Genomic DNA, 24,867 nt, shown 5'->3' on the forward strand with positions numbered 1-24,867 from the left:
CTCTCGATTTCTCATTCTTATCCCCCTCAACACTCCTTAAAATTTCATCCTTATTTAACCCAATCCTTCCCCACTGTGCCGTCTGAAATGCCTGTTCCATAGGCAACAAATTTCCCTCCATCATGTTTAATCTACTCCTCTTCCCTCTACTAGCTGTTCCTGAAATCTGGCTTCAGCCTGATGACACAGCCTTCCTGGTCATCCTTTCCAGTAATTTAATCACTCCTCCTCAATACTCTTCTCTCTATGTTTTTGGGATACCACTGCCTCCAACTTCTCCTCTTACCTATCTGATCCCTCTTTCTGTGTTTCCTCTACTGGATATTCCTGCAGATCATGCCCTCTAACAGTAGGTATTCTTATGGTTCTTTCCTGGGTACTCTTCTCTTCTCTGCTACTTCATTTGATGATCTCATTAGCTCCCATGGATTTAAGTATCATCTCTATGCTGAAGATTCTCAAATCTTTCTTGCCTCAATTTCTCTTCTGACCTCATCTCACATCTCCAACTGCCTTTCAGATACGTTGAACTGGATGTCCAAATATGTCCAAAGAGAATTCATTATCTTTCTCCCTAAATTCCATACCCCCCAAATTCCCTATTGCTGTAGATGGCAACACCATCATCCCAGTCCCTAAGGTTCACAACCTAAAAGTTACCCTGGATTCCTCAATATCTCTCACTCCCTCATATCCAATCTCTTACCAAGGTCTGTAAATTTCACCATTGCAACATCTCTTAAATAAATCTCCTTCTCTCTTCTGATATTACCACTACCCTGGTGCAGGCCCTCATTACCTACCACTTTGATTATTGCAATGGCCTATTGGTGGTTCTGTCTACCTCAAGTGTCTCCCCACTCCAATACATTCTCCATTTAGTCACTAAGGAAATTTTCCTAAAAAGCAGGTCTGATCATGCCACACACACCCCTCCTCTCATTCAATATAACTTCAGTGGCTTCCAATTGCTTCCAGGAGCAAATGCAAAATGATATTTGGCTTTCAAAGCCTTCCAAAACTTGACACCTTCCTACCTTTCCAGTCTCCTAACACCTTATTTCTCTATATGTGCTCTTCCATTCAGTGACACTAACCTGGCTCTACCAGGAACAAGACACTCTATTTCTCAGTTCTGGGCATTTTCTCTGCTTGTCCTCTATACCTGGAATGTACTCCCTCTTTTGCTCCAACTACTGACCTCCCTCACTTCCTTTAAGTGCCAACTAAAATCTTACCTCCCGTGTAATGCTTTCCCTAACCCCTCTAATTCTAGTGCTTTTCCCTCTTTTAATTATTTCCTAGTTATCACTTAGCTTGCTTTGCATATATTTGTTTGTATGTACTCTTCCCTATTAAGACTATAAGATCTTTGAGGGCAAAGATTGCCTCTTTTTTCATTCCCAGTGCCTAGCACTGTGCCTGGCATATAATAGGCACTTAATAAATGTTTACTGAAAGAATGAAAACCTGCCATATCACTCCACTCATTTTCAGTGTGACTTCTCAGACCAATATCTCTTCCCTCAATATCACTTCCGTATGTGTAATCTTTCCCAATTTGAATGTAAGTTCTTCGAAGACAGGGACTTTTCTTGTTTTTTATTTTTGTCTCCCCAGTGCTTAGTATGATACCTGAATGTAAACAAATAACTACAAGGCTATCCAGAAAAAGAAGTTCTAGAACTTGTAGGAAACGGAGGCTCATCTGACAGAAAGTTCTGAAACACTAGTTTAACTATAGTTTTTTTTCTTTAGTCACTGATTCAGGAAGGAAGAGATCAAGTCATTCAGAAAAATAATGAATTTGGGAAACACCAGTAAAAGCACACACTGTTGTAATTTATGTGCAGAATTAGTGTTCAAATCAGAGTCAATGGACTTGGATTTTAATTTATTATTTCTTCCCTGAGTGACCTTGAATAAGTCACTTCCTCTCATTGGCCCTAATTTCCTCATCTTTAAAATGAAGAGGTTTGTCTTGTCTGGAATGTTTCCCTTCTGGGTCTAAATCTATGATCCAATAATGATGTGATCTTATCAATTTCATAAAACAGTTCCATTTCTCATTTATGTAGGTACCAGGCTAATTAGGGAAAACTGCCTAATCTGATGAATTGGGTTTCCAAATCAATTCTATTTCAGGACGTGGATCTTTGTTGGGTGGTTTTTCCCCCATGAAATTAGACATGCACCTTAACTGTTGTTGAGAAACGTGACAGTTTTTTAATGTTTCATGAAAAGAATCATGGCTATATATGGCACAATTTCTAAAAAAATGACTCACTTTGGATCCTCCACGGGATGTATTTTAGTTTGTCAATGTGCCCTTTATAATACGGCACCCAAATCTATTTAAATGCATCAATACGCTTAGATAAGCACAGAATGCAAGACTAAATTCTTCTACTGAGAAGATTTAATTATATATATTGTACTATCTGCATTAGCAGCATAATACTGTTGGCTTGTTTTAGGCCGGCCTGTGGTGAACTTAACCCCAACCATACCTCCACTGTGAATGAACTACTCTCCAGGCATATTTGAGCAACTGAATCTGAATTCAGAAATTTACATTATTGCTGATACGTTCCATCTTATGTTCTGCCTGAAGGTTCAGTTTTGAAGGTTCAGTTCTGAGGATGAGGAAGATAGGAATGGAGGGAAAGTACAGTGAGGCAGGGCAGAGGAAAAAGAAGCAGGAAGTAAGAGTGAGTGCCGGGTGTAAGAGAATGTTGATTTGATCTTGAAAGGCCCTTCAGCCCTGCAAAGAAAAATTAGCTTCTTAGAGGTTCTTTCACTTTTCCTCTTCTTGTTTTCATTGAGCTTACTGAATTCTAAGGTTGTCTTATTTGGGTGGTAGAAGGGAAGAGAGGGGGAGAAAAAACAACCCCCTAGGAAACATTTTGCTCACCTATCTTCCCAGGATTCCCCTCCTTCTAGATCTCCTGAGAATGAATGGAGATCAATGGAACATGGTTTGTCCACTGATTATCTCTCTTTTGATATGACTGCACATTTCTCTGATGACATTCTTTTCACCACTCTCCTGAACAAATTCTTTGTAAAATGTTTTGCCTACTCATACCGAGAATGTTTCTCTCTACTCTTCTTTGGGTGATGTTCAACTTCACTTCTTTCGAAACTAAAAAGATGCGATCTTATTTCAGGGAGAAGCTTGAAAGAACTACACAATTCTCCAAAGGCAATATAGACCATTTTCTTCCTTTTGAAGAAATATGTACTGAAAAGCAAATTCTATAGGGTTTTTAAAAATTCAACTGCATAGCCAAATATCTGTTAATGATTGTATAAAGTAGAAAAATTTATCTTCATTATTATTTATAGGATAGAAGAAGCATTAATTTTCTCCTCTGGGAGGAAGAGACCCCTACCCTTGCAATGTGGGAGTCAGAAAATCATTTCTAGTTTTCATCTGTTTGCTTTCTTCCTTTTATTTCCAGCCTTAAATGCTACTGGGAAAACTGTGCTTAGCTGGGTCTCTCACTATGTTTCTTGCTGTGCTGATTTTGCTCATAATCTTCTTCCATCTTCCTCTGTAACAGTTTATACACAAGCTCATACCTTAAACCAGTATTATTTTGGATTGCTATAAGCCTTCTGGACTTGAAGCAGGACTGGCAGTTTGAGGGGAGGAATGCTGCCACCCCTAGGGCTTGTGATCTTGCCTGTGAATCTGTGATAGTTGGTTAGTAGTTTTTTTGTGGTGGTGGTAGAGAAAAATGTGGGCTCCTTTCCCACAGTTACTGTTCTCTTCAATGATGACTGCAGGAGTCAGGGTTTAATCAGAGATTGTAGTTATTTCCAAGGCTCTTCGGATCAGAGCCTTTCTCCATGATCAGAGAGGTGGTGCTGACAGTGGTTTGACCAGCCTGGCACACACCACCTCCTGTCCCTCTCTCTGAGTTGTCTTGCTGATTCTTCTATCCAAGAAACTAAAGTTCATGGATCACTTAAGGCCACTGAGATTATTGTCCATAGTTCCTATGAGGTTGAGAAATTATGCCATTGTTCTTTCAAGGCTAAAAATTAGAGTCCTCTACTCTTGGGCTATGAGAGTGTGTGTGTGTGTGTGTGTGTGTGTGTGTGTGTGTGTGTGTGCGTGTGCATGTATGCATATGCATGCATGCATGCATATGAACAAGAGATGTGAATAAATGAAGCTTATGCTCTAAGGCTACCATTAGTGGATCTTCAGGAATGGGATCGAGAACAACATCTGCTCTAAGCTTTACTGCATGCTCAGCATCTCATACAGAAAGTTAAATGAGCAAAAGATTTCACTCTGCAAATGACCTTCAATCTCAAAGGGTGGGTCCTCTCATCACAATAGTCTATTCCACAGGAGTGCCAGCTAATCAATCTGTTCCCACCAGATCAAGCATATTACCCAGGAGGTACCAAGGTGTTAACATCCTCTCACAGAAAAATGCAATTCCAACCCCAAAGGTTTATCTCTTTGCACTTAACTGAAGTGATCAAAGAACTCCCCTTAATGAGGCATCACTTGCCATATCCACCTTATTTAGAAGAAGACGACCTCTCAAAGTCCCAAACACTCACTAAACTGTAGCTCAAACTGTTAAGGAGATGTCCCTTACATTTCAATTCTTTATGACTGTTAAAGTTCTCTTAATACATAATTTTTAAAAAAAATGATCAGAACAACTCTGTAGGCCCTAGACAGACTGCATACTCTGCCTACTGGGTAATACAATCCTTCCAGTAGGGGATAAGAAATGCACAGAAATTACTGACTGCAATTTAAGTTAGAATGTGCATAATACCTATCAATCAAAAAGAGGAATAAGAGATGAGGAAAGGAAAAGATCAATTCTACCTAGATAAATCAAGGAAGGATTTATATTTATCAAGATCTGAGCTGAGGATTAAAAGAAGAGAAGAATTTTAACACATGGAGATGTAATGGGAAACTTTTCTAGACAATGGTGAAGGATAATGGGAGGCTGAGGTATGTATGTTTGTATAGGAAATGCAGAGACAAAAGAAGGCACAACAAAATCAGGAAATACATAATCAAATTTGGTTAGAACACAGAGTTTATGAAGGAAAACTGTGAAATAAAGCTAGAAATGTAGGCTGGAGTCATATTTTTGGAAGGTTTTGAACCTTTTAGGACAGTGCTGAACTAACAGTCAAGAAGACTGGAGTTCAAATCCTACCTTAGATACATAACTATGTGTCTCTGGGCAAGTTATCTGATTTTTCTTAACCTCAGTTTTTGTATATAAGGATAATAATAAGATCTACCTCCCAGTGTGTGATGGTAAACAAAATAGGATCTTTTGCTGTTTTTGTTTTAGTATAATCAAGTGCCTCTGATTGAATCTTGCCTTTATCAATTAAAAGTCTTTAAGTAAAGTACAGAAACAAGAGTTTCTTTAACTAGAACAGTATATGTATTTGTATTTTTAATGTGATTAAAGATCTTCCCATTCATTAATGGGCCTGTCCATTAAGGGGAGTTTGATTAGGGAAGATCTGTGGGAAGGCCCAAGTCTTCTGTTAATGAGGCACTGGTTTTCAAGGGCTGTGATTCCCTCTGGCTCTAAAAAAAAGGTACAAATACTCTGAGTTGAGGTTTTACTTTGGGGCTTACTCATTGGAAGTGTTTGTTTGGCCAGACCAGACTTTGGGAAACTGCTAAGGAGCTACCACCCCACCCTCAGCTTGGAAAACACAGATGTCAGTGCTTCTCTCTCTGGTAACTATGGTCAGACGCAGACCTGTCTGTTGATGGTTAGGCAGAGGAAGCCATGTCTGTTGCTCTTTGATTTCTCTGTATTTTCTTTGAAGTTCAGGGCGCTGACTCCCCTGAATTAGGTGAATGATATAAGTGCTTGGTTAAATGAATGATACATGTGCTTGATTAAAGTGATTGTTAACTCCTCAAAAGTTGCCTTTCCTTTTATGAATGCAGATCTAAGAACCTGTGATAGCAGGTACCCCTGTGTATGTCGGGGTGCTTACTGTTACAGTGTTGTTGTGAGAATCAAAAGTTAATAAATATAAAGTTCTTTGTAAACATTAAGATGCTATATAAATGCTAGTTATTATTGTTGGTGGTGGCGGTGATAACAGTAGTAGGGGTAGTAGCAATAGTAGTAGCGGTAGCAGTAGTATTATTATTAGTAGTAGTATAGTGGCATCTTATTTCATTGTTGGTCATCTTTGTTAAAATGTTCTTCCTTCGAGTGAAGAAAAATCTTTTCTTTCAAACCCTAGTTCTTTCTTCTGGAATAAAATGAAATGAAGTCCAAAATGAATCTCTGCTGCATTGACTAGGGATTAAAAAAAGCTACCTGGTATGATAAGAACAGTTTTACTGAAATGAATAATCTTTCACTGACACATAAATTTAGTGAATTTAGTTTGATGTTTGAGATCCTCTAATACACGAAAATTAAGCATTTTGTCAAATAAGTTTAACAAACATGTTTTTGTGAAAAAAGCTCTTTATAAACTAAACCATTCTAATTATGGCAATCACCTTCATAAACACAATATGTAAACATAACCCTGACCATAAGTTTTCTTCTTCTTATTCAAGTATATCAGTCTTTTTTTCTAAGTAGCCATGTAAAATTACATCCCTTTAGTTGAATATGTTCTTAGATGAGGTCATAATTTCTTTTAAGTCAATGGAAATTACAATGCACAGAACATAAAGCAGATGGGTAATTTTCAAGACAAAGTACAAATTTTTATAAAAATAAGAATGGAGAATTTGTGAAAGATGTTTACATATTAACACTTACCTGACTACTCCCTGCCTTCAGAAAGAGCAAAGAGAAAAAAAGAAAAGAAAAAAGAAAACTGAGTAACTATGAAATTCAAATGAACATAAATTAAGCAAACAAAATAAACTAAGGTAATATTTAAGTAGAAATCTAAAAACGATGAAAAGAGCAACTTATATTAATGTTGTTGGCTCCTTTTGTGTCACTGAAAAAGAATGTTCCCCAAAACCTGAATTCAATTGCTTCAAATTGATACAAAATGTGAGTCTTTTAGACTTTAGTACAAACAAAAACTAATAAAAACTCACAAAGATAAATATTAATTAATTACACATGCAAAAATAATGATAGCTAACATTTCTATAGCATCTACTATATGTATGCATTGTGCAGAGCACTGAAACTGAGGCAAACAGAAGTTAAGTGACTTGGCCAGGGTCACATCAAGTGACCAGGGTCAAATCTAAATTCAGGTCTTCCTTACTCAAGCCCTATTGCTGTATCATTCACCAGACCACCCAGTCTCCCTAACTTTATGTCTACCGTCTGACAGCCAGCCTACGTAACTTTTGAAAGATTCATCACTTGATTATTTTCTGGGTGGTAATGTTTTGGCAAGGGGGCCCTCAGGCTTACAGGTTATTCCTGATTGCACTCAATACTCAAGCTGATAAAAAAAAAAATCAAAGAACCCTTTTAGTATGTATATGTAATTCAATATTAGCTAATGAAAAAAATTTAAAAGTTCACTGATTTTCTTATTTACCTGGAGTTTAGATTTTATTTTTCTCTTTTATGACGTTCAATAAGGGCAAATTCACATACTTCTAATGCTATATTAGGACTAATAACTCTTTACTAAGTATTTTTCTAAAATGAAGGCAATAGACTCATTTCATTCTTAGTCTCAGTTTGTTCAATCAATTCAAATCCAGAACAACAATATTTGAGAATGTACTTCTTATGTAACTTAGTTCTTACTAAAAGTACTGTTCTTACCAAAGAACATGTACTGTTTCTGACAATACATGTTAAGGACTGGGAGACGGGGTTATATTTTTTGTCCCTCGCCCATGTAATTGGTGATTTTTTTTGTCCCCCATCCATGTAATTTTATTTCACTATTTTCAAATTACATTTAAATTTTTTTAACATTTTTTTTATTTAGAGTTCCAAATTCTTTCCCTCTCTATTTCTCCCCTCCACTCTCCTAGAAAAGGCAAGCAATTTGATATAGATAATACAAATGATATTGTACAAAACATAGTTCCATGTTAGCCATGTTACAAAAGAAAACACAGAAAAAAACCTGAAAAAAATAGTAAAAAAAGTATGCTTTGATCTGCATTTGGACTCCATTAGTTTTTTTCTGGATGTGGATAGTTTTATTGCTGAGAACAGCTAAGTTATTCACAGATGATCATCATACAATACTGCTGTTACTGTGCACGATATTCTCCTGGTTCTGCTAATTTCACTTTGCATGAGTTCATGTAAGCCTTTCCAGGTTTTTCTGAAAGTATCCTGCTTATCATTTTTTTTATAGCACAATGGTAGTCCATCACAATCATACACTACAACTAGTTCAGTCATTCACCAACTGATCGGAATCCCTTCAATTTCCAATTCTTTACCACTACAAAAAGAACTGCTAATAATATTTTTGCACAAGTAAGTACTTTTTTAAAAATCTCTTTGGGATATAGACCTAGTAGTGGTACTGCTGGGTAAAAAGGTATGCACAATTTCATAATCTTTTGAGAACAGTTTCCAAATTGTTCTCCAGAATGCATTAGTGTCCCAATTTTTCCATATCAGAAAGGGATGACTTTGGCACAAATGTAGTAGCAAGGTTTCATGTAGACAATTATGCTCTGAATAAAGAGAATTTTTTGAAATCTAATCTCACATCTGCTCACATTTTCACTAATAAACAAAGGGCATCTGTTTGAATTTTTATTTCCTAAACAAATACACAACTATCTATAATCACAAACCAGGATTAACTTAATATTAACTATGTAACCTTAATATGTACTAATACCATGAGTACTTTTAAATTAGACCTATAAAAGATAAACAGTCACCATCAAAAAAGCACTTATTGACTAGGCAGAAATGTGCCTAGAACTTGTTTGTTATTATATAAATAAGTGCTAACAGTTTCATTGTTAACATTTTAAAATAGTATTTTCCATTAAATTAAAAATAAAATTCAAATTCTGAAATGTTTACTTTTTTCTATGTGTAATTCTAAATTTGGCAGGTACCTTTCATCTACTGTAGGTTCTTTTTGCTGTAAATGAGGCTTGATTCCAAACATTGGTCGGATATTCGTTGATAAGGCTCTGATGGTGTAAGCAGTCTCATTCTCCCTTGTAACATCACTATCATATCCTGTCATCAAAAATATGAGAATAATTATTATTCTCTTAGAAATAAAACTGGGACTGCTGTTGTGATTTCATAAACTTGGTGAAAAAAAAAAAAAAGACCACCCTCCCAAAAAAAAATAACAACCAAAAACCAGAACATATCAAATCTCCTGCCTGGGAGAGATGGCTTTTGAGAGCCATTTTTGCCTAAATAGGAAGCACTTTTTTGAATTCTACACTAAAAGATAAGTCAAACAACATTTCAATGATTATGCCTAGAAGACTGTGTGGCTTGATGGCTTTCATTGTGAAGTCAGAAAGACTGGATTCAAATGTACCAGTTGAGTGACCTTGAATCAGTCATCTAGACTCTTGCGTGCTAGGCAATTCTCTAAGTCACAGAAAAGTTGCTGACTGCAGCAGTGGAGAGTATTTCTACATTTGGTATTATAGGTCCAGGACACCTAAAATACATTTTCCTTTTTATATTCTAAATTTGCTTAATAAAAACTTATTTTAGAAAACTGTGTTTTCAACAATTTGAATTCTTTAAAAAGCCTGATGAAAAGTCAAAGGGTTTGAGAACTAAGAATTTGATTTAACATGTATTATACATGCCACAATGGTGGAAAGATATGATGACTACATCTCCTAAATAATATAAAATAATTCATTACCCTAGGTGAAAGCAATATATTAAAAGCTCAAAATACACTAACAATCAACACATTTATCAAACTATTGTTAGGGAGAGTAACAGATAACTTTGTCCTGATTTAAAATTTAACAGCCCTCCACTTTTACCTGAACTGTCAAATTCATCAATACATGCTAAGCTATATATTTACTTTTTTACTCCAGGTTACAGAAAAATCAATTTTAGCATTTAAAAAAAGGATGAATGATGCTAAAAAGAAAAATCCACTCCCTCATTAATGATTTTTGTTATTTTATTAAGTATTAAAATTTTATTTCATAAGTTATTGTTTCATAATTTAAAGTAAATTAATCTTTCCTAATCTAGCTAACAAATTCTTAAAATAATTTACATGTTGCTAAAATTTAATGATACTTTTTTAAAAATTAGCTTTATTTTAAAATTACATACCTCCATCTTCCTCAGACTCTATATCAGATTCCTCACTATCACATGGTCTTTTTTCTCGATAACCTTCTATTTCATATGTCCAAACCATAAGAGATGTATCTGGACCTCCTACTGTGACCAATAAGCTGTCATCATAAGTCCAGCGAACATTTGTGACATGTGTACTATGGGCAACATACTTCTTAAACTTTCCAAATTTCCCCTAAAAATATGAAAAAAGTGGAAGTTTAACTTTAAAAGTATATTTATAATTACTTTTAAAATACAAGATAAAAAATGTAATCATGAATATTTAGTAGTTTAAGCAATTTTTATTATATTCTTTAAAAAATGATCAAGAACACCCAGGGGAATTTTAATTTACAAAGTAAAAGTTAGTTAGGTATACCTCTTATTACAATGGCTTTTATTTATTTGTATAGGATATCTATGAAAGTATTTTATGAATATCCATGTGTTACGTTTTCTTCTTACATATTGTAAGAAAATGTAAGCTTGCAAATTAACAAAAATGCAACTATATAATTTCCCCCCATTTAGGTACAAATAATACTAAGAAAAGTTCTGCAAAACTTAAATAATTATAAAATGGTTCCACGGCTACATGTTTAAAAGAATTAGTGATGTAATAAAATAAATGGAATAAAGTGATGCTTGAAATTAATAAATCCTATGAGAATGACCCTAATCTTCAAAATGTTAAGTAAAAGACGAGAAGCAGTAAGCTTGAGTAATGAAGTGGGGAAGGAAATCATATTTTGCCACACATTCCTACGTCTATCGTATTATTTCAGCCTCTGGTAATTATGTTTCTGACAAAATTTGTTTTTGTAACACATTTTCTTTGATAACAAATGTATTGCTATGTATGATTTAAGGAAATCATATAACATGTTGTTTCTAGATATGAACAATTTACATGGAACCAAGATCAGAAAATTATTCTATACCATTCATATTACTGACAACTTCACATAAAATATAAGCAACTTTATTTTAAAATTATCTCATTTATTAAAAATTACATTACTGTAATACTGTATGGCCACTTAGCTAATTTATTACATAATTCAGATGGACTGTCCATTTTGCCACTATTTTGTCTAATAATGCAATTTTGTATAACTGATATTAGGTGAAGTATGTATATGTATTTCTCTAAAATGCTCTGAAATGGATTAGCTAAGCTAGTTCTCTATTATCAATGAAAAAGAAAAAAATACATACTTTAACAGGATATCGAAATAACTTCACAAATCCAAAATCATCACCAGTAGCTAGGATCACATTGTCACTTGTGAGACAAGAGGCAGTTACATCAGTGACTTCTCCAATTATTGGCCAAATTCCCTCACAACAAGAACCAAGCACACTTGTCCATGATGCCCAACCAATTTTTTCTACCTATAAAAATAAATTATTTTAGATTTTAAACATCAACACCAATTGAAAAACTTGCAAATATTTCCTCATAGCATACTATGAACTGAATTAAGTGCATCATCTGAAAGATAATTTATCATCATAAAACATAGGATCTATGGTAGGAGTGCCGTTGAGAAATTTAAGTACACCATCCCTCACTCTTAATAGAGAATTTCAATAACCTTTCTTATTAATGAGGGTCAAATGAGGTAACTATTTTGAAGAGTTCCAAGTACGGTAGAAAGAGAACAGAACGTGGCGTCAGGGGAGACATGGGTTCAAATCCATAACTTACTAGCCTACGACCAGGGGTAAGTCACTTAATGAAAGACTGATCTGCAAAATGTGAATAATAATAATTGTAGTACTTACTTAACAAAGTTGTTGAACATCAGATGAAATAATACATGTAAAGCTCTTAGCAATCATAACAATGGTTTATTATTATAATTCTAATCTAATAAATCTACATTTTTAGTATTACTCCAGTCATAAAGTTGATCCTTACAGATGACCTAATTTCTTCTGGCCACCATGTTCACCAAGCACAGTGAAAACAGAACCCAATTTGAAGTCAAAGCCCTGAGTTCAAGTTTTGTCTGTGACATGAGTTGACTGTGTAAACTCTCAGATCTACAAACCTAAAACTACATGTGGTTCATTGGTAATGGGAATTTCCTCACATCACTAAACGAATGAAATCCCTACCTAGACTTAAGCAAACTATCCTTAATTTTCATGACTGGAAATACGAATAGTTGCTTATAATCACCTATAAAATATCTCATCATAAATTTGAAGAGAGATATTAAGTTGCTTTTAAATCTTCTTTTCTTGATGCTTAATTTGTTTAAACTTTCCCCACAAGTCCTATGTTCTACTTCCTTCTCATTTCTTTTGTTCTGTTTCTATGCAGTTCACAATTTGTTAAATCATAGGGAGGAAAGCTAAATATGTTTTCTGTTTTGGAAAATAACTGGATGATTTTTCAAACATTTGCCCTTCTCTTTCAATACCCAACTACCTAAATCTGCCCCAAAATAAGAATGAATACTTCAAATAATATCCCACAATTGCCAATGAATGGAAAACAAATTCGCATGTATTTTGTATGGGAAGGATAGAAAATACGCATCAGACTTTTAAATAACATCCACACAGAAAAATTCTCATCAATAATTTATTTTCCTACCTCTAGACTAGGAATAATCTGTTTTTTCCCCCGGGGAGCTTCAAAGAATAATTGTTCTTTAGCACCAGTATTGACCTGTAAAAGCTTCCCTTTAAAAAACATAAACACAAATAAAATACATTGTCACATTATTTCTACGTCTTATATATGAAAAAAAATTAAGTTTAAAGGTCTATAAATAATTTAGATAATTTTAAATTCAATTCAATTTAACAAGAATTTATTAAGCACTTACAAAGGTCAAAATGAAAGCAATGTCTGCCCTTGAGGAGATTAAATCTGCTTGAGGAGAGCAACATACATATACATAGCTAGGTCTTGATTAGTGTAAATGATGCATCCTCCAAAGTACTCATATGTTTTGGAATATGCTTAAATTTGCATTATCTGAAGTTGAAATTATGTAAAATATGGTCACTGGTGTCAGCCCAATGGAAATATATAGTCCAAATTCAAATAAATGCAGTCACTTCAGGAGATTCATTAACCACACTAATCAGGAACGAGCTGTATAAGATAAATGTAAAATATTTATAAATTAATTTTGAAGGGAAAAGAATTTTGAAGGGAGAAGCATTGGGAAAGACCTTTTGCACTGAGGTGAAATTTAAGCTGAGGTGTAAAGGGAGCTGTAGATATCAAGGGTTGAAAGTGACGCAGAACATTTTGTGCATGACAGAGAGCTTGTGCAAAGTTATGGAAGTGAGAAATGGAGTGTGATGGATGGGGAAGATTAAGCAGGCTTGTTAATGTAAGATGTAAAAAGAAGGGGTGTGAAATAAGTAAAGAAAGATATAGGTTAAAGCTAGACCACCAAGACTTTACATGTCAAACAGAGGAGTTTGTATTTTATCCCAGAGGTAATAGCAAGCTGCTAAAACTTCTTAAGCTGGAGAACAATTCAGACAGGCCTAAAGAGAAACTATGAATTTCTCTGAGAAAATTTCAACATAAAACTCAAAAACATATGTAGAAAAATGAATGAAAAAGAGTACCTCAAGTCCTTCAAAAAAGGATAGCAAATAGCTAGAAAAACTATAATTATTAACTAGAGAATAGCCATTTAGGACTGAATCATACAACTAGAAAAAAATAAAGTTGAAGGCACAAAACTCACACATTCTTAAAACTAGTATTTTACTGTATCTTGCCAATTTTAGAATTTAGGGGATTTTATTTTTAAAGGTTCAAAAACTAGGTAATGGTTCCTTCTCACAGATCATCTACTTAGCAAATCTGAATTATGTTAAATCAAGTGTTGTAAATGAAATGTACTATCATTTGTAAAAAATGATTTTACTATCATTGTAAAATAAAATGTACATTGTAAATTGTACTATAATTGTAAAAAATCAAAATACTTCAGCACAATATTTAAATGGCTTTATAAATAAAAATTTCTCCAGGGACTATTGTTATTTGGATAAGGTGGGAATAAATTTCGTAAAATTGTAAATAGTTCTATGGTACAAACATATATGTAAAATAACATATAGGTATTTTAAGTAATAATAATGTTTATAATGTCTTTGAGATAAATGTAATTTATGTTTTAATTCTCTTATGGTAATACATTGAATACAATTTCTTTTGGAAATGATTGTTACTTAAGTTCTTACCTCTTAAATCCCAGTCAATATGTGTGATGTAACTGGTAGCACCTTTGCAGATTCCTACTCGCTTACTACTCATTATATTATAGATATCTACAAAGCTGTCATAGGATGCCACGGCTAGATATTTTCCAGAACCTATAATACATGAATAGGAATACTGCTCTGTAAGTTTTTCTTACCATGAAATATAGCTTATTTTCTGCTGTTACAGATAGTTATACTTATTCTAAACTTTAAAAAAATTTAAGGAAGTCATTGATAGCTTTCGTAAATACAATCATATCTTAAAAATGGAACAACAGATAAAATTCAGAGAATAATTTCAGAAACATTTGGTAAGGAAACTCATTGAAGAAGAGTTGTACTTCTATAACTTTGTGCCAAGAAACGTTGTGTATTTTTCCTACAGCAAAAAACAGAACAAAACAAAATAAAACCCAAATCCCCAAACTGCTTTTTACTTAGGAAAAAACAGAGGAAATTGTCATGAGAAAGTTTTATCTAGGTTACTTTTAGAATTTATTTCATTACAGTGTGCTCAATCATAATAGTATACTTCATTATAATAATGTACTCAATAATAATATGTGAATCTGTACAAATATATATATGTACATATGACACTAGTTCATGGAAGTTTATAAAATAAAATCCATCTAATTACAAAAGCAATAAATAAGTTGCCTATTGAGAAACTTTAAAGAATAAAATATTCTTATTCATGGGAACTTTACATTATTTTAACAAATTTAGCTACCAAATTCAAGTATCTGTCAAACGAAATCATATATTTCCTGAATCCTACCAGGTGAAAAGCGAATATCTGAGATAACATCCTTTCTGTGGTGAAAGGAGACAAGATCCTCTAAGGTGTCTGCATTCACTATTAAGAAACTTCCATCGTTGAGACCTACAGCTAAAGCTTTACCATCAGGAGAAAAACAACAGCACCTTCCTCCTAAAAAAAGAGAAAGAGAACCAGTTATTTCAAGAAATTCCCTCCTAATCTAAGTGACAGGTTTTTAAAAATTTTTCAAAACATAGGTCTTCACAACCTTTTTTAATTTCAAAGAAGATACAAAAGTTCATTCTTCTAAATTGGGCCTTAAACAACAAATCTAATTCAACATTTACTGGATGTTTATAATTTATAGTTACTGCATCTTGTGCTTAAGGGAACGCAAAGATGAATTAAAATGGGAGAGTAGAAGGCTCTGAGACATATTCACAAATAAACTGTTGTTGTTGTGTTCATCCTTCGTTTTCGAAGAAGACCATGACATCAGAGAAATGTTGACACGATTTGCCCTTGACTTTGTTTTGAGTGAGGGAGGGCTGTGCAAGGTCACCAACCTCACTTTCTCCTCACAAATAAATACACAGAAAGTAGTGTGAAAGTACATAAGAGGTAGAAACAAAGTGTGAGAGGTTGAAGGAATGTCGGATCATTTCTAGCTGGGAGGATTAAAGACAATATAACATGGAAGAGGTAGCATTCAAGTTAGGCTTTGAAGAATAAGTAGGATTTCCAATGTTGGAAATGTGAGAAAGGCATCCTAGGCGTAGGAGTGAAGAGGAACAGACCTTCAAATATCTGAAGATAAACTACTCTTTTCCCACTCTCATACCATCTCTACTAAAACATAAACTCTCATTCCTTCAATAGATTCTTGTATGATGTGGTTTCTAGTCATTTCAAGTCATAGATTGTCTGCCTCTGTGCATACTCTACATTATCCACGCTCTCTGTAAATGTGAAGCCCAGAATGGAACATGATAAACGATCTAAAAAAGAACGAGATACATTGGGAGAATAAGGAAAAGTTCATTTTACCTATTTGAACAGATACTTGATAGGGAATGATGTGAGATCAGATTAGAAAAGTAGATTAGAGCCTGACATTGTAGAGGTCTTCAAATGAGATGATTAGAACCCATGCATCTAATGGAATTTCTCACAATATTCCACTGGACAATACAAAAAGTGAAGAAAATATACATTCAGATTACTTTTTAAGATATCTGACAGAAACTTTGATAGAATGACTGGACCCAAAATGCAGATTAGTGTATCCATGTGGATACAGAAGGAGGTTATTATAATGGGGTACTGCAGAGCTCTTTTCTATTCAATATTTTTATCAGTGAAGTGAATGAAGGCATAGATAGAATGTTTATCAAATTCAACCAATAGGCATTTTATATGACCAGGCACTGTCAGGCTGGGAGGGATGGTTTAGTAGGTGACTAAATTAGGGTAAAAAAGATCTTACACAACTGAGCCAAATATTATCTTGATGCATCTGTGATGTCATTGATATTAGCATTTCCTTTAACGCCACAGATTATCATATTATCTCATCCTATGTGACTTGTCATACTCTCCATAAGCCTTCCCTAGGAATATGCCCAAATTGTTTGGAGATATTCTTCTAGTTTTCTTGATGTTGCATGAATACCAATGGACTACAACTGTCCATCAGTTATCTACTGCTCTTTTCACAAATGGCCCTCTTTCTTTTCTAATCATATGTGCTCTGGTAACACCCTTTCGTGCCACTTCTTTTGAACAACAATTCTTGGAAGTTCATATCTTACAGCCTATGCATACACATTATGAGGCTCACCATTGCTTTCTGGAAAGTGGTGGTAGTGGAGGACAAGGACAAAGATGGGGAGAAGGAGGAAGAGGAAGAAGAAGTAGTAGTAGTTGAAAGATGCTGGACACAGACAGCACTGAATGATTTCAAAAAATGAAACTAACTACTAGTTATGGCAGTAATTTCTGAATAAACAGTATACATAGTCAGAGTATTGATTTATTAGAGCAATGACTAAATTCAACACCAAGTTAGAAGGAAGAATAAAGATAAGAAAATTTGGGATGTAATTAAAACAGTTCCCATATGATATATTCAAATAAGCTAAAAGGAAAGGACTGGAAATCAGAAAGATTCTAGAACTGCACATAGCAGTTAATTAATAGTGGAGGTGGGGGAATAGAAGAAAAATCAAAAGATGTCCAAGTTTTCCAGCATTGGTGAACAGAAGAAAGGTAGTATGTTTAAAATAAATGAGGAAAAGAATTAGAAAAGCATGTTTTTTTAGAAAAGGTGAAGAATTCAGTTATTGAAGAGTCTGTGGTACTCAAAAAACAATCATGTGTAAATATCTCATAGGAGATTAAAATGCTGGTTAAGAGCAGAAGATTGCTAAGGCAAGTTATATAGATTTGTCAGTCATTTACCAAGAGATGAAAGCTAAAGTAAGATAAGTGGATGAGATAGAAGAGAGAAGATAGAGAAAGAAGAAAGCAGAGGAAGAAGACCTTAGAGGAATCTGAATATACACGGAGTGGGGAAAAAGAACAGGAATCAATAAAGGAAAGACTGCAGAGAATTATGTCAGAGATATAGGAATAATCAGGGGATAGAGTATCATAAAAACAAAGAGAGAAGAAAGCAGTAAGAACAAAATGGAAAAAACAGAGAAACTGAGGATAGGATAGGGCTGGATTTCGCATTAAGTCACTATGGACAATGAGATAAAGAATCAATACAGTGAAGGGAGAGGAATGAGCACTTATACTGAGCCTACTATCTACCAGACATTGTGCTAAATGATTTATAAACAACTCATTTCTTCCTCAGAACAACCTGAAAGGTAAGTCTTGTTATTATCCCTATTTTATAGTTGGGGAAACTGTGTCAAACAGCAATTAAATGACTTGCCCAGGGTCACAATGTCTGAAGCTGAATCTGACCATAGGCCCCATGCTCTGCCCATTACACCATCGAGCTGCCTTAAAATATATTTAGCAGCAGAATTATCACATAACGTGGAGCTGCCAAACAACACTAAAGACACGTTTCAGTTTATGAAGCATAAGTTTACAATTAATTCAGTTTTGAAACTTTCAATTTTTAGGGGGCAGTTGTTTTTAAGCAGTCTGGAGGCAGAATCAGAGAAAGAGATGACAGAAGTTACCTCTGGCTGAGGATTAGTAGGCAGGGAATGGCAGTAGGTCAAAGGGGTAATTCTTTAGTCACTACCTTTGAATGAATCATCACAGCAGCTGACCCTAAGGTCAAGACTAGGTAGGCCCACAAATTGTATTAAACCAGAGTATGGGAAGATAGCCTGGAAATATGGGAAAGGATTCAGGAACTAGGAAGCAAAGCACAGGTTAATGTGAACTGAAGAATAGTAAAGGGAGAAGGAAAGAACTTGATAGCCAAAGGGGGGACACTTCAGAGAAGCAGAGAGATAGTACTTCTATACAGGTTGGAAGTTTAAAAAAAAGAGGCAGGAATGAGAGACAATATCATATAATGAAAAGACTGCTGGGTTTGAAGCCCAGCTTTGCCAACTGACATCCTTATGACCTAGGGTTAAAATTTTTGTGCCTTAGTTTCTTCACTGGAGGTTAGATTAGGTGACCCCTGAGACCATGTTCCATTCTATTTCTTGAATATGGACCAGGAGGGCAGAATGAGATGGTGCTGGCTTCTCCTCCCAGCTTTTGTTCTGGTCTTTTACTTTGTTTGCATACCAGAAAGAAACCTGGAAGCATTTCAGCATCCCAGTTTCTACACATTTCTTATAGATTTTTTTTAAAACAGAGCTCCCCAAATAGGCTTTGAGGACACAGGATTTCCCATTAGGGACTTAACTGAAGTCACAAGAAATTTCCTAAGTCTTTGTCCTCTGGGATTATAAACTTCAAATTTATATCAGATGTAGGTAGCTAAAACAGCTTAACATGGGGTCCCTGGACCTTTAAGGTTTCCATGGATAGATTTCAGGGGTTCCATTAGTTTGATTTTTTTTTTGGTATTTTGATAATTTGGTTTGGATATAACTGATTTCCTTTGTAAGCCTATGTATTTTTTTTTATCCATTTTAAAACATGATTCTGAAAAGAGGTTCATAGGTTTTGCCAGATTGTCACTGGGATCTATAACATAAAAAGGCTAAGAATTCCTCTTTTACAGGAAGATGATAAATGTTGGAGAACATGTGGGAGAATTGGAACACTAATTCATTGGTGGTGGAGCTGTGAGCTGATCCAATCATTCTAGAGAGCAATTTGGAACAATGCCCAAAAGGCTACAAAAATGTGCATACTCTTTGACCCAGCAATGTTGCTTCTGGGACTCTACCCCAAAGAGCTCATAGAAATGGGAAAGGGTCCCACATGTACAAAAATATTTATAGGATGCCCATCAACTGGGGAATGACTGAACAAATTGTGGTATATGAATATAACGGAATACTATTGTGCTATGACAAACAATGAACAGGAACACTTCAGAGAAGCCTGAAAGACTTATATGAACTGATGCTGAGTGAAAGGAGCAGAACCAGGAGAACTTTATACATAGCAACAACTACAGTGCCAGAAATTTTTCTGGTAGACTTAGTACTTCTTTGAAATGCATGAACTTAAAAAATTTCCAGTGGACTCTTGAGGCAAAACACCTTCCACATCCAGGGAAAGAACTATGGAATTGGATTGCAGATAGAAACAGACCATTTTCTTTTACATTATGTTTTGTTTTGTGGTTTCTCCCATTCATTTTAATTTTTCTATGCAACATGCATTTAATAGGAATGTATGTGTAGAACCTATATAAGATTGTACGCTGTCTCAGGGAAGGAGTGGTGAGGGAGAGGAGAATGAGGGGGAGGGAGTGGAAAAAAATCTAAGATATATGGAAGTGATTGTCAAACACTGGAAACAAATAAAATAACAATTAAAAAATAAAAATAAATAAAAATAAAAAAATTTATAAAAGAATTCCTGTTTTATCTATTGCTGGATACTACCCAAGTGGGTGTGATGGCTTACAGATCTCAGTAATGTATTAAAAAAGCTACAGCTTCTCCTCTAAGGAAGAAACATCCTAGGGACTTCATCCCAGCAAATGATAAAAGCAAGGGATAGCTGGTCCTGAAGAGGCTGGAAAACTGAAGCCCAGCAGATGTTTGCAGAGAACAACCCAATGACCTCAAAACCAGGAGTGGTATAGCCCTAGCAAAGAACAACAGATGATAGTACCTGAAATACTTTTTAGTAATAAGTTGATAGATGTAAGTCACTACAATTGACCTTCACTTAATACCATAAATATAGTACAATTATTTAAAATTTTGCATTGTCGTTATTTGTGTTGCTATCTTTCTTTCTTATCAGACTTAACTCTTCTTAAAAGAAGGAACTAATTCTTATCTAAAGTCTAAATTTAGAGTACAACAAAGTACACCGTACACAGTAGGCAAGTAAATGAGAATTTCTTGTTGTTAAGGAGGGTGAGAAACCGTGAGATTAGGATGGCCAAAAAAATGTGTTTCTATCTCATGACTAAAACTAATTTCTCTACCAGTACTGTGATTCCATCTATTCCCTCCCACCTCCTGAAGCATGTTGTTCTATCAATTATTCTCATATCACTCACTATATTTTGAATCCTGAATTCTTCACTTTATCCTGTAATCTCCTTGGAGCAGGGGTGGGGAACCTATGACCTTCTAGGTCCTTGGATGTGGCCTTTTGATTGCACCCAAGTTTAAAAGAACAAATCTTTTTATTAAAGGGATTTATTTTGTGAAGAGGACCTACAGGGCCACATATGGCCTCAAGGCTGCAGGTTCCTCACCCCTGTGATTAACCTTTTCAGTTCTGGAACCAGAGAATTCAGATTCATACAGGTGAGAAAACTTGACCTTTGTTCCCTTCTTGCCTTCTCCATTCAAAATGGGCTATTTTAGGTAGACAACAGAAATCCCCTGCAAAAATCAGTCCTCTAGATTGTATTGAGGCCAGGCAAGATGTTATTTTTTAAGGTCTTGGAGACTGAGCTTTTTCCAGTTCTATTAAAGATAACCTAGGAGCAGACCTCTGGGTAGAGGGGGAGGAATTTATCTATCTCTTTGCCTGTATGCGTTAGAGAGACAGGGAAACCAATAAGCACTTGTAGTCACATCTCTACTGGTGTCCCAGAGGGAAATGACCACATGAATGCCCACAACAAGGCATCCCTGGTCAAGAGGGAATTTTGCCAAGGGCCTGTGGCAGGCTTACTCAGAGTTTTAGGTACTTATGGGATGACCCAACTACAGGGTGAAGGGAAGAAGGGAGGCTTGCCTTGACTGGGAGAGGGCTTGAGACGTCAGACATGTCCAGTTTTGGGTGTCATTCTATGATGTAATTTGAGGGGTTCAGGAACCCCAAAATACTGAGGTTCTGGAAGGAGTTGTCTGGAAAAAATCTGAAGATTTAAGCAATCTTCCAGTCAAATGGCAAAAAGTTTATTTTAACACTACGTAGTGAGCAGAGCTCTGTAGGGAACTTCCAAGCTAACAGGGCTGATGCTAAAGTTATATAGAAAAAGTTCAGTTAATGGTATGCCAAGTATGCTACTTAGGTGGTGACATACAGTTTCTGTACGTTGGGCACAGGCACCATTCACTATTCGCATAGCCATTCTATTTGTACAAGGTAGCCTCAGGAGTTGACTTCTGTAGCATGACCTCTGAATTGTATATCATAGCTATAGAAATCAGTACATGATAATTCTGCTGGTAAAGATAGTCCTGTCCATACAAGGGAAATTCTATAGAGGTCAACTTGTTCTTGTATCAGGGGAGATAGTTAACCTCACTGGGGTTATTGCCAGAATAAATAGGGTCTTTGGCTGGGGAGGGAGATGGTCCTATGGCTAGGGTCCAGGCACAAGCACGCTATCAGAAGGATCTTATCTGCTCAATCAGTTTCATCCAGAACCATGGGGAAATGGTTACATTTGAGTATAATATGTTAAGTGCCTTTGTTCCTGTTATTTTTTTCACAAATTATTCAGGAGGTTCATGCCTGCATGTTTTCTTACAGAAGACAACTGGAAGGTAATAGGCATAGCAACTGCTAAACAAAAAGAAACAGACTGGTGTGTCATAATTGAAGTTGTAGACTTGTTACTGGAAGGGGAGTATTTCTGAATTCTCAGTTTCTGTGCAGTCAAAGTATTGACTGGTTAGAACAAAGTTAAAAATCAATAACAAAAGAAAAAGGTAAGAAAGAAGATACTGTGTAAAGTTATAACTACAGGGTAACCTAAGCAAAGATGCTGTTGACTGAAAAATGGGAAACAGACAAAAGTAAAGATACTGAGTCCGATTATTGTTATTTCTTAAAGAAGTGTAATTGATAGAAAATAACTGCCACTAGAAAACAACGTCTAAGAAACACTTCAACGCTGCCAAGTGCAGAAATATGGAGATATTAACCAAGGAAAGTAATGGTTTAGAAATACAAAGCATTTTGCAAAATTATAGAGAAGAATGGACAAAAGTGGCAAAGGAAAAGTAAACCTACAGAAAGCTGTAAGTAAGTCAGATCATCCTGAGGGCATTTACTTCTTAAAAACTGAAGAATAAAGATGGGAAATTTAACCAATTTGTCAGTATTACAATAGCAAACTATTCCTGAAACCATCATGTTTAGATTCCAATATCTCAATATTCAATATTCTATCTGAGGAAATGGAAATAGCACTCCATAAAATAAAGGTTAGAAGAATGATGGCCCTGATCTAATGAATATTGTAAATGGGAAAAGTCATCCTGAGGGAAACTCAGTTGTTAAAGACATGTCAAGATGATGATGGGAAAACATCAAAAGAGTAGACAAGATCATGGTTGGCACTGTTACACCCCAAACAATAATCAGGATGACAAAAATAGCTACTAAACCATGCATTTGTTTTATCAGTTGTAAAATCTTTACAATAATTCTCATACATTTATTATACTGATAGTCTTGATGAAAATATGAGAAGAGGGAGACTTTTACAGATAATTTCTGTCAGACTACATCATTAAGATAAGACATCTGAGAGAGGGAATAAAGAAAAGAAACATCTCACTGATTAACCATCTGTTTGTTTTGAAGCACAAAACAGGTAGACGTATTCATCAAAGTTGCTCACCATTGCACAAAAGATGTACAGCATAAAGTTCCAAATAGAGGCACACTTTCCTATGTGTGATTGTCATACTGATAGGACCTCCTCAATGAGATCCAGACAATCACAAAAACAAGTGGATGAAGAATGTTATTGTCTGGTTATAATATGCAACTCTACATATAGCCCATTAAATTAATATAGTAGCATATATATGCATATGTGTAAAAACCATACATATACAATATATACTGCTGTTGTTCAGTCATTTTCACATGCATCTGACTCTGTGACCCCATTTGGGATTTTCTTGGCAAAGATACTGGAGTGCTTTTCCAGATCATTTTACAGATGAGGAAACTGAGGCAAACCAGGTTAAGTGACCTATCCAGGGTTGCACAGTTATTAAGTGTCTGAGGACATATTTGGAGTCAGGATGGTAAGCCTTCCTGACTCTGGGTCTTGCACGCTAATCACTGCACTACCTAGCTGCCCTATAATATGTACATGTGTTTTTGTGTGTATGTGTGTTTATGTAATTATATACACAAAATATAGTATATACTATTTATACATTATGTGTAGATGTGGGTTTGTGTGTGTGTATACATCCATTTTGCTTCTATTTTCTCAAGATCTTTGGACACAAAAGGACAATAAAAGTTGCTAATATGAGACTGAAATTCAAGAAAAGTAAAGAGATAGTAAGTGAATACTTAAGATCGTATCTTTTGGTATGGTCAAGTTACCAGAAGATGATAAACTACATCTTAGGTTATTGAAAAGACTGGCATATGTGATGACTGGTCAATAACCTTCAAAAGATCACAAAGAAGAGGAGTAGGGGTGGGGTGATGAGAGATTTGAGAAGGGCAAACATTTTGATATTCAAAAGAGGAAAATGAATAGGGTCTAGAAGTTATAGATTACTGAACTTTATGACTGATTCCCAGCAAAATTCTAGTATATATTAATAAAGAGATGGTTAGTGAACAGTACAAAAGGAAGTATTGATTATACAAAGAAAGTAAAGTTTCACTGAAACAGTTCATTGCCAAACTAGCTGCCTTTCTTTTACTTTTCTGTTCTTTCTCACAGTTGCTAGATGGATAGACTGTGAAAAACTGTAGGTTTAGTGTAACTATATTTCAGTAAAGCAGCTGGCAAAGTTCCTAATGCTATTATTGTGGTCAAAACAAAACTACAGGTTAGACAGTAAAAATGGCTGGATTTGGAAATGGATGAATGACCAGATCTCAAAAGCAGTTATTAATGAGTAGAAATGAATTTAGACTGAACTTTTTATTACAGTGCCTAGAAAGCAGTCTGCATTGACCCTGTGTTGCTTAACAATTTTATCAATCACTCTGATAAAGTGAAAAGATGGCATGCTCATAAAATTTGTG

At 35.1% G+C, this 24,867-nt stretch overlaps 1 protein-coding gene across 12 annotated transcripts in view; it reads right to left on the minus strand.

The window, feature by feature from the left end:
* Positions 1 to 24,867, minus strand: part of EML5 (EMAP like 5) — a 211,038-nt gene that overhangs the window by 55,404 nt on the left and 130,767 nt on the right. For all 12 annotated transcript variants that reach the window (XR_011970740.1, XM_072625213.1, XM_072625209.1 and 9 more), the window contains 7 exons: positions 15,304 to 15,456; positions 14,502 to 14,633; positions 12,883 to 12,971; positions 11,493 to 11,669; positions 10,266 to 10,467; positions 9,053 to 9,179; positions 6,801 to 6,815 (listed from right to left, as the gene is read on the minus strand). Coding sequence is in view for 11 of the 12 variants with exons in the window: in XM_072625213.1 (XP_072481314.1) it covers positions 6,801 to 6,815; positions 9,053 to 9,179; positions 10,266 to 10,467; positions 11,493 to 11,669; positions 12,883 to 12,971; positions 14,502 to 14,633; positions 15,304 to 15,456 (895 nt within the window). In the remaining variant the exon portion in view is untranslated. The remainder of the gene's footprint in view (positions 1 to 6,800; positions 6,816 to 9,052; positions 9,180 to 10,265; positions 10,468 to 11,492; positions 11,670 to 12,882; positions 12,972 to 14,501; positions 14,634 to 15,303; positions 15,457 to 24,867) is intronic.

The sequence above is a fragment of the Notamacropus eugenii genome, chromosome 7, assembly GCF_028372415.1.
Source record: "Notamacropus eugenii isolate mMacEug1 chromosome 7, mMacEug1.pri_v2, whole genome shotgun sequence".
Lineage (NCBI taxonomy): Eukaryota > Metazoa > Chordata > Mammalia > Diprotodontia > Macropodidae > Notamacropus > Notamacropus eugenii.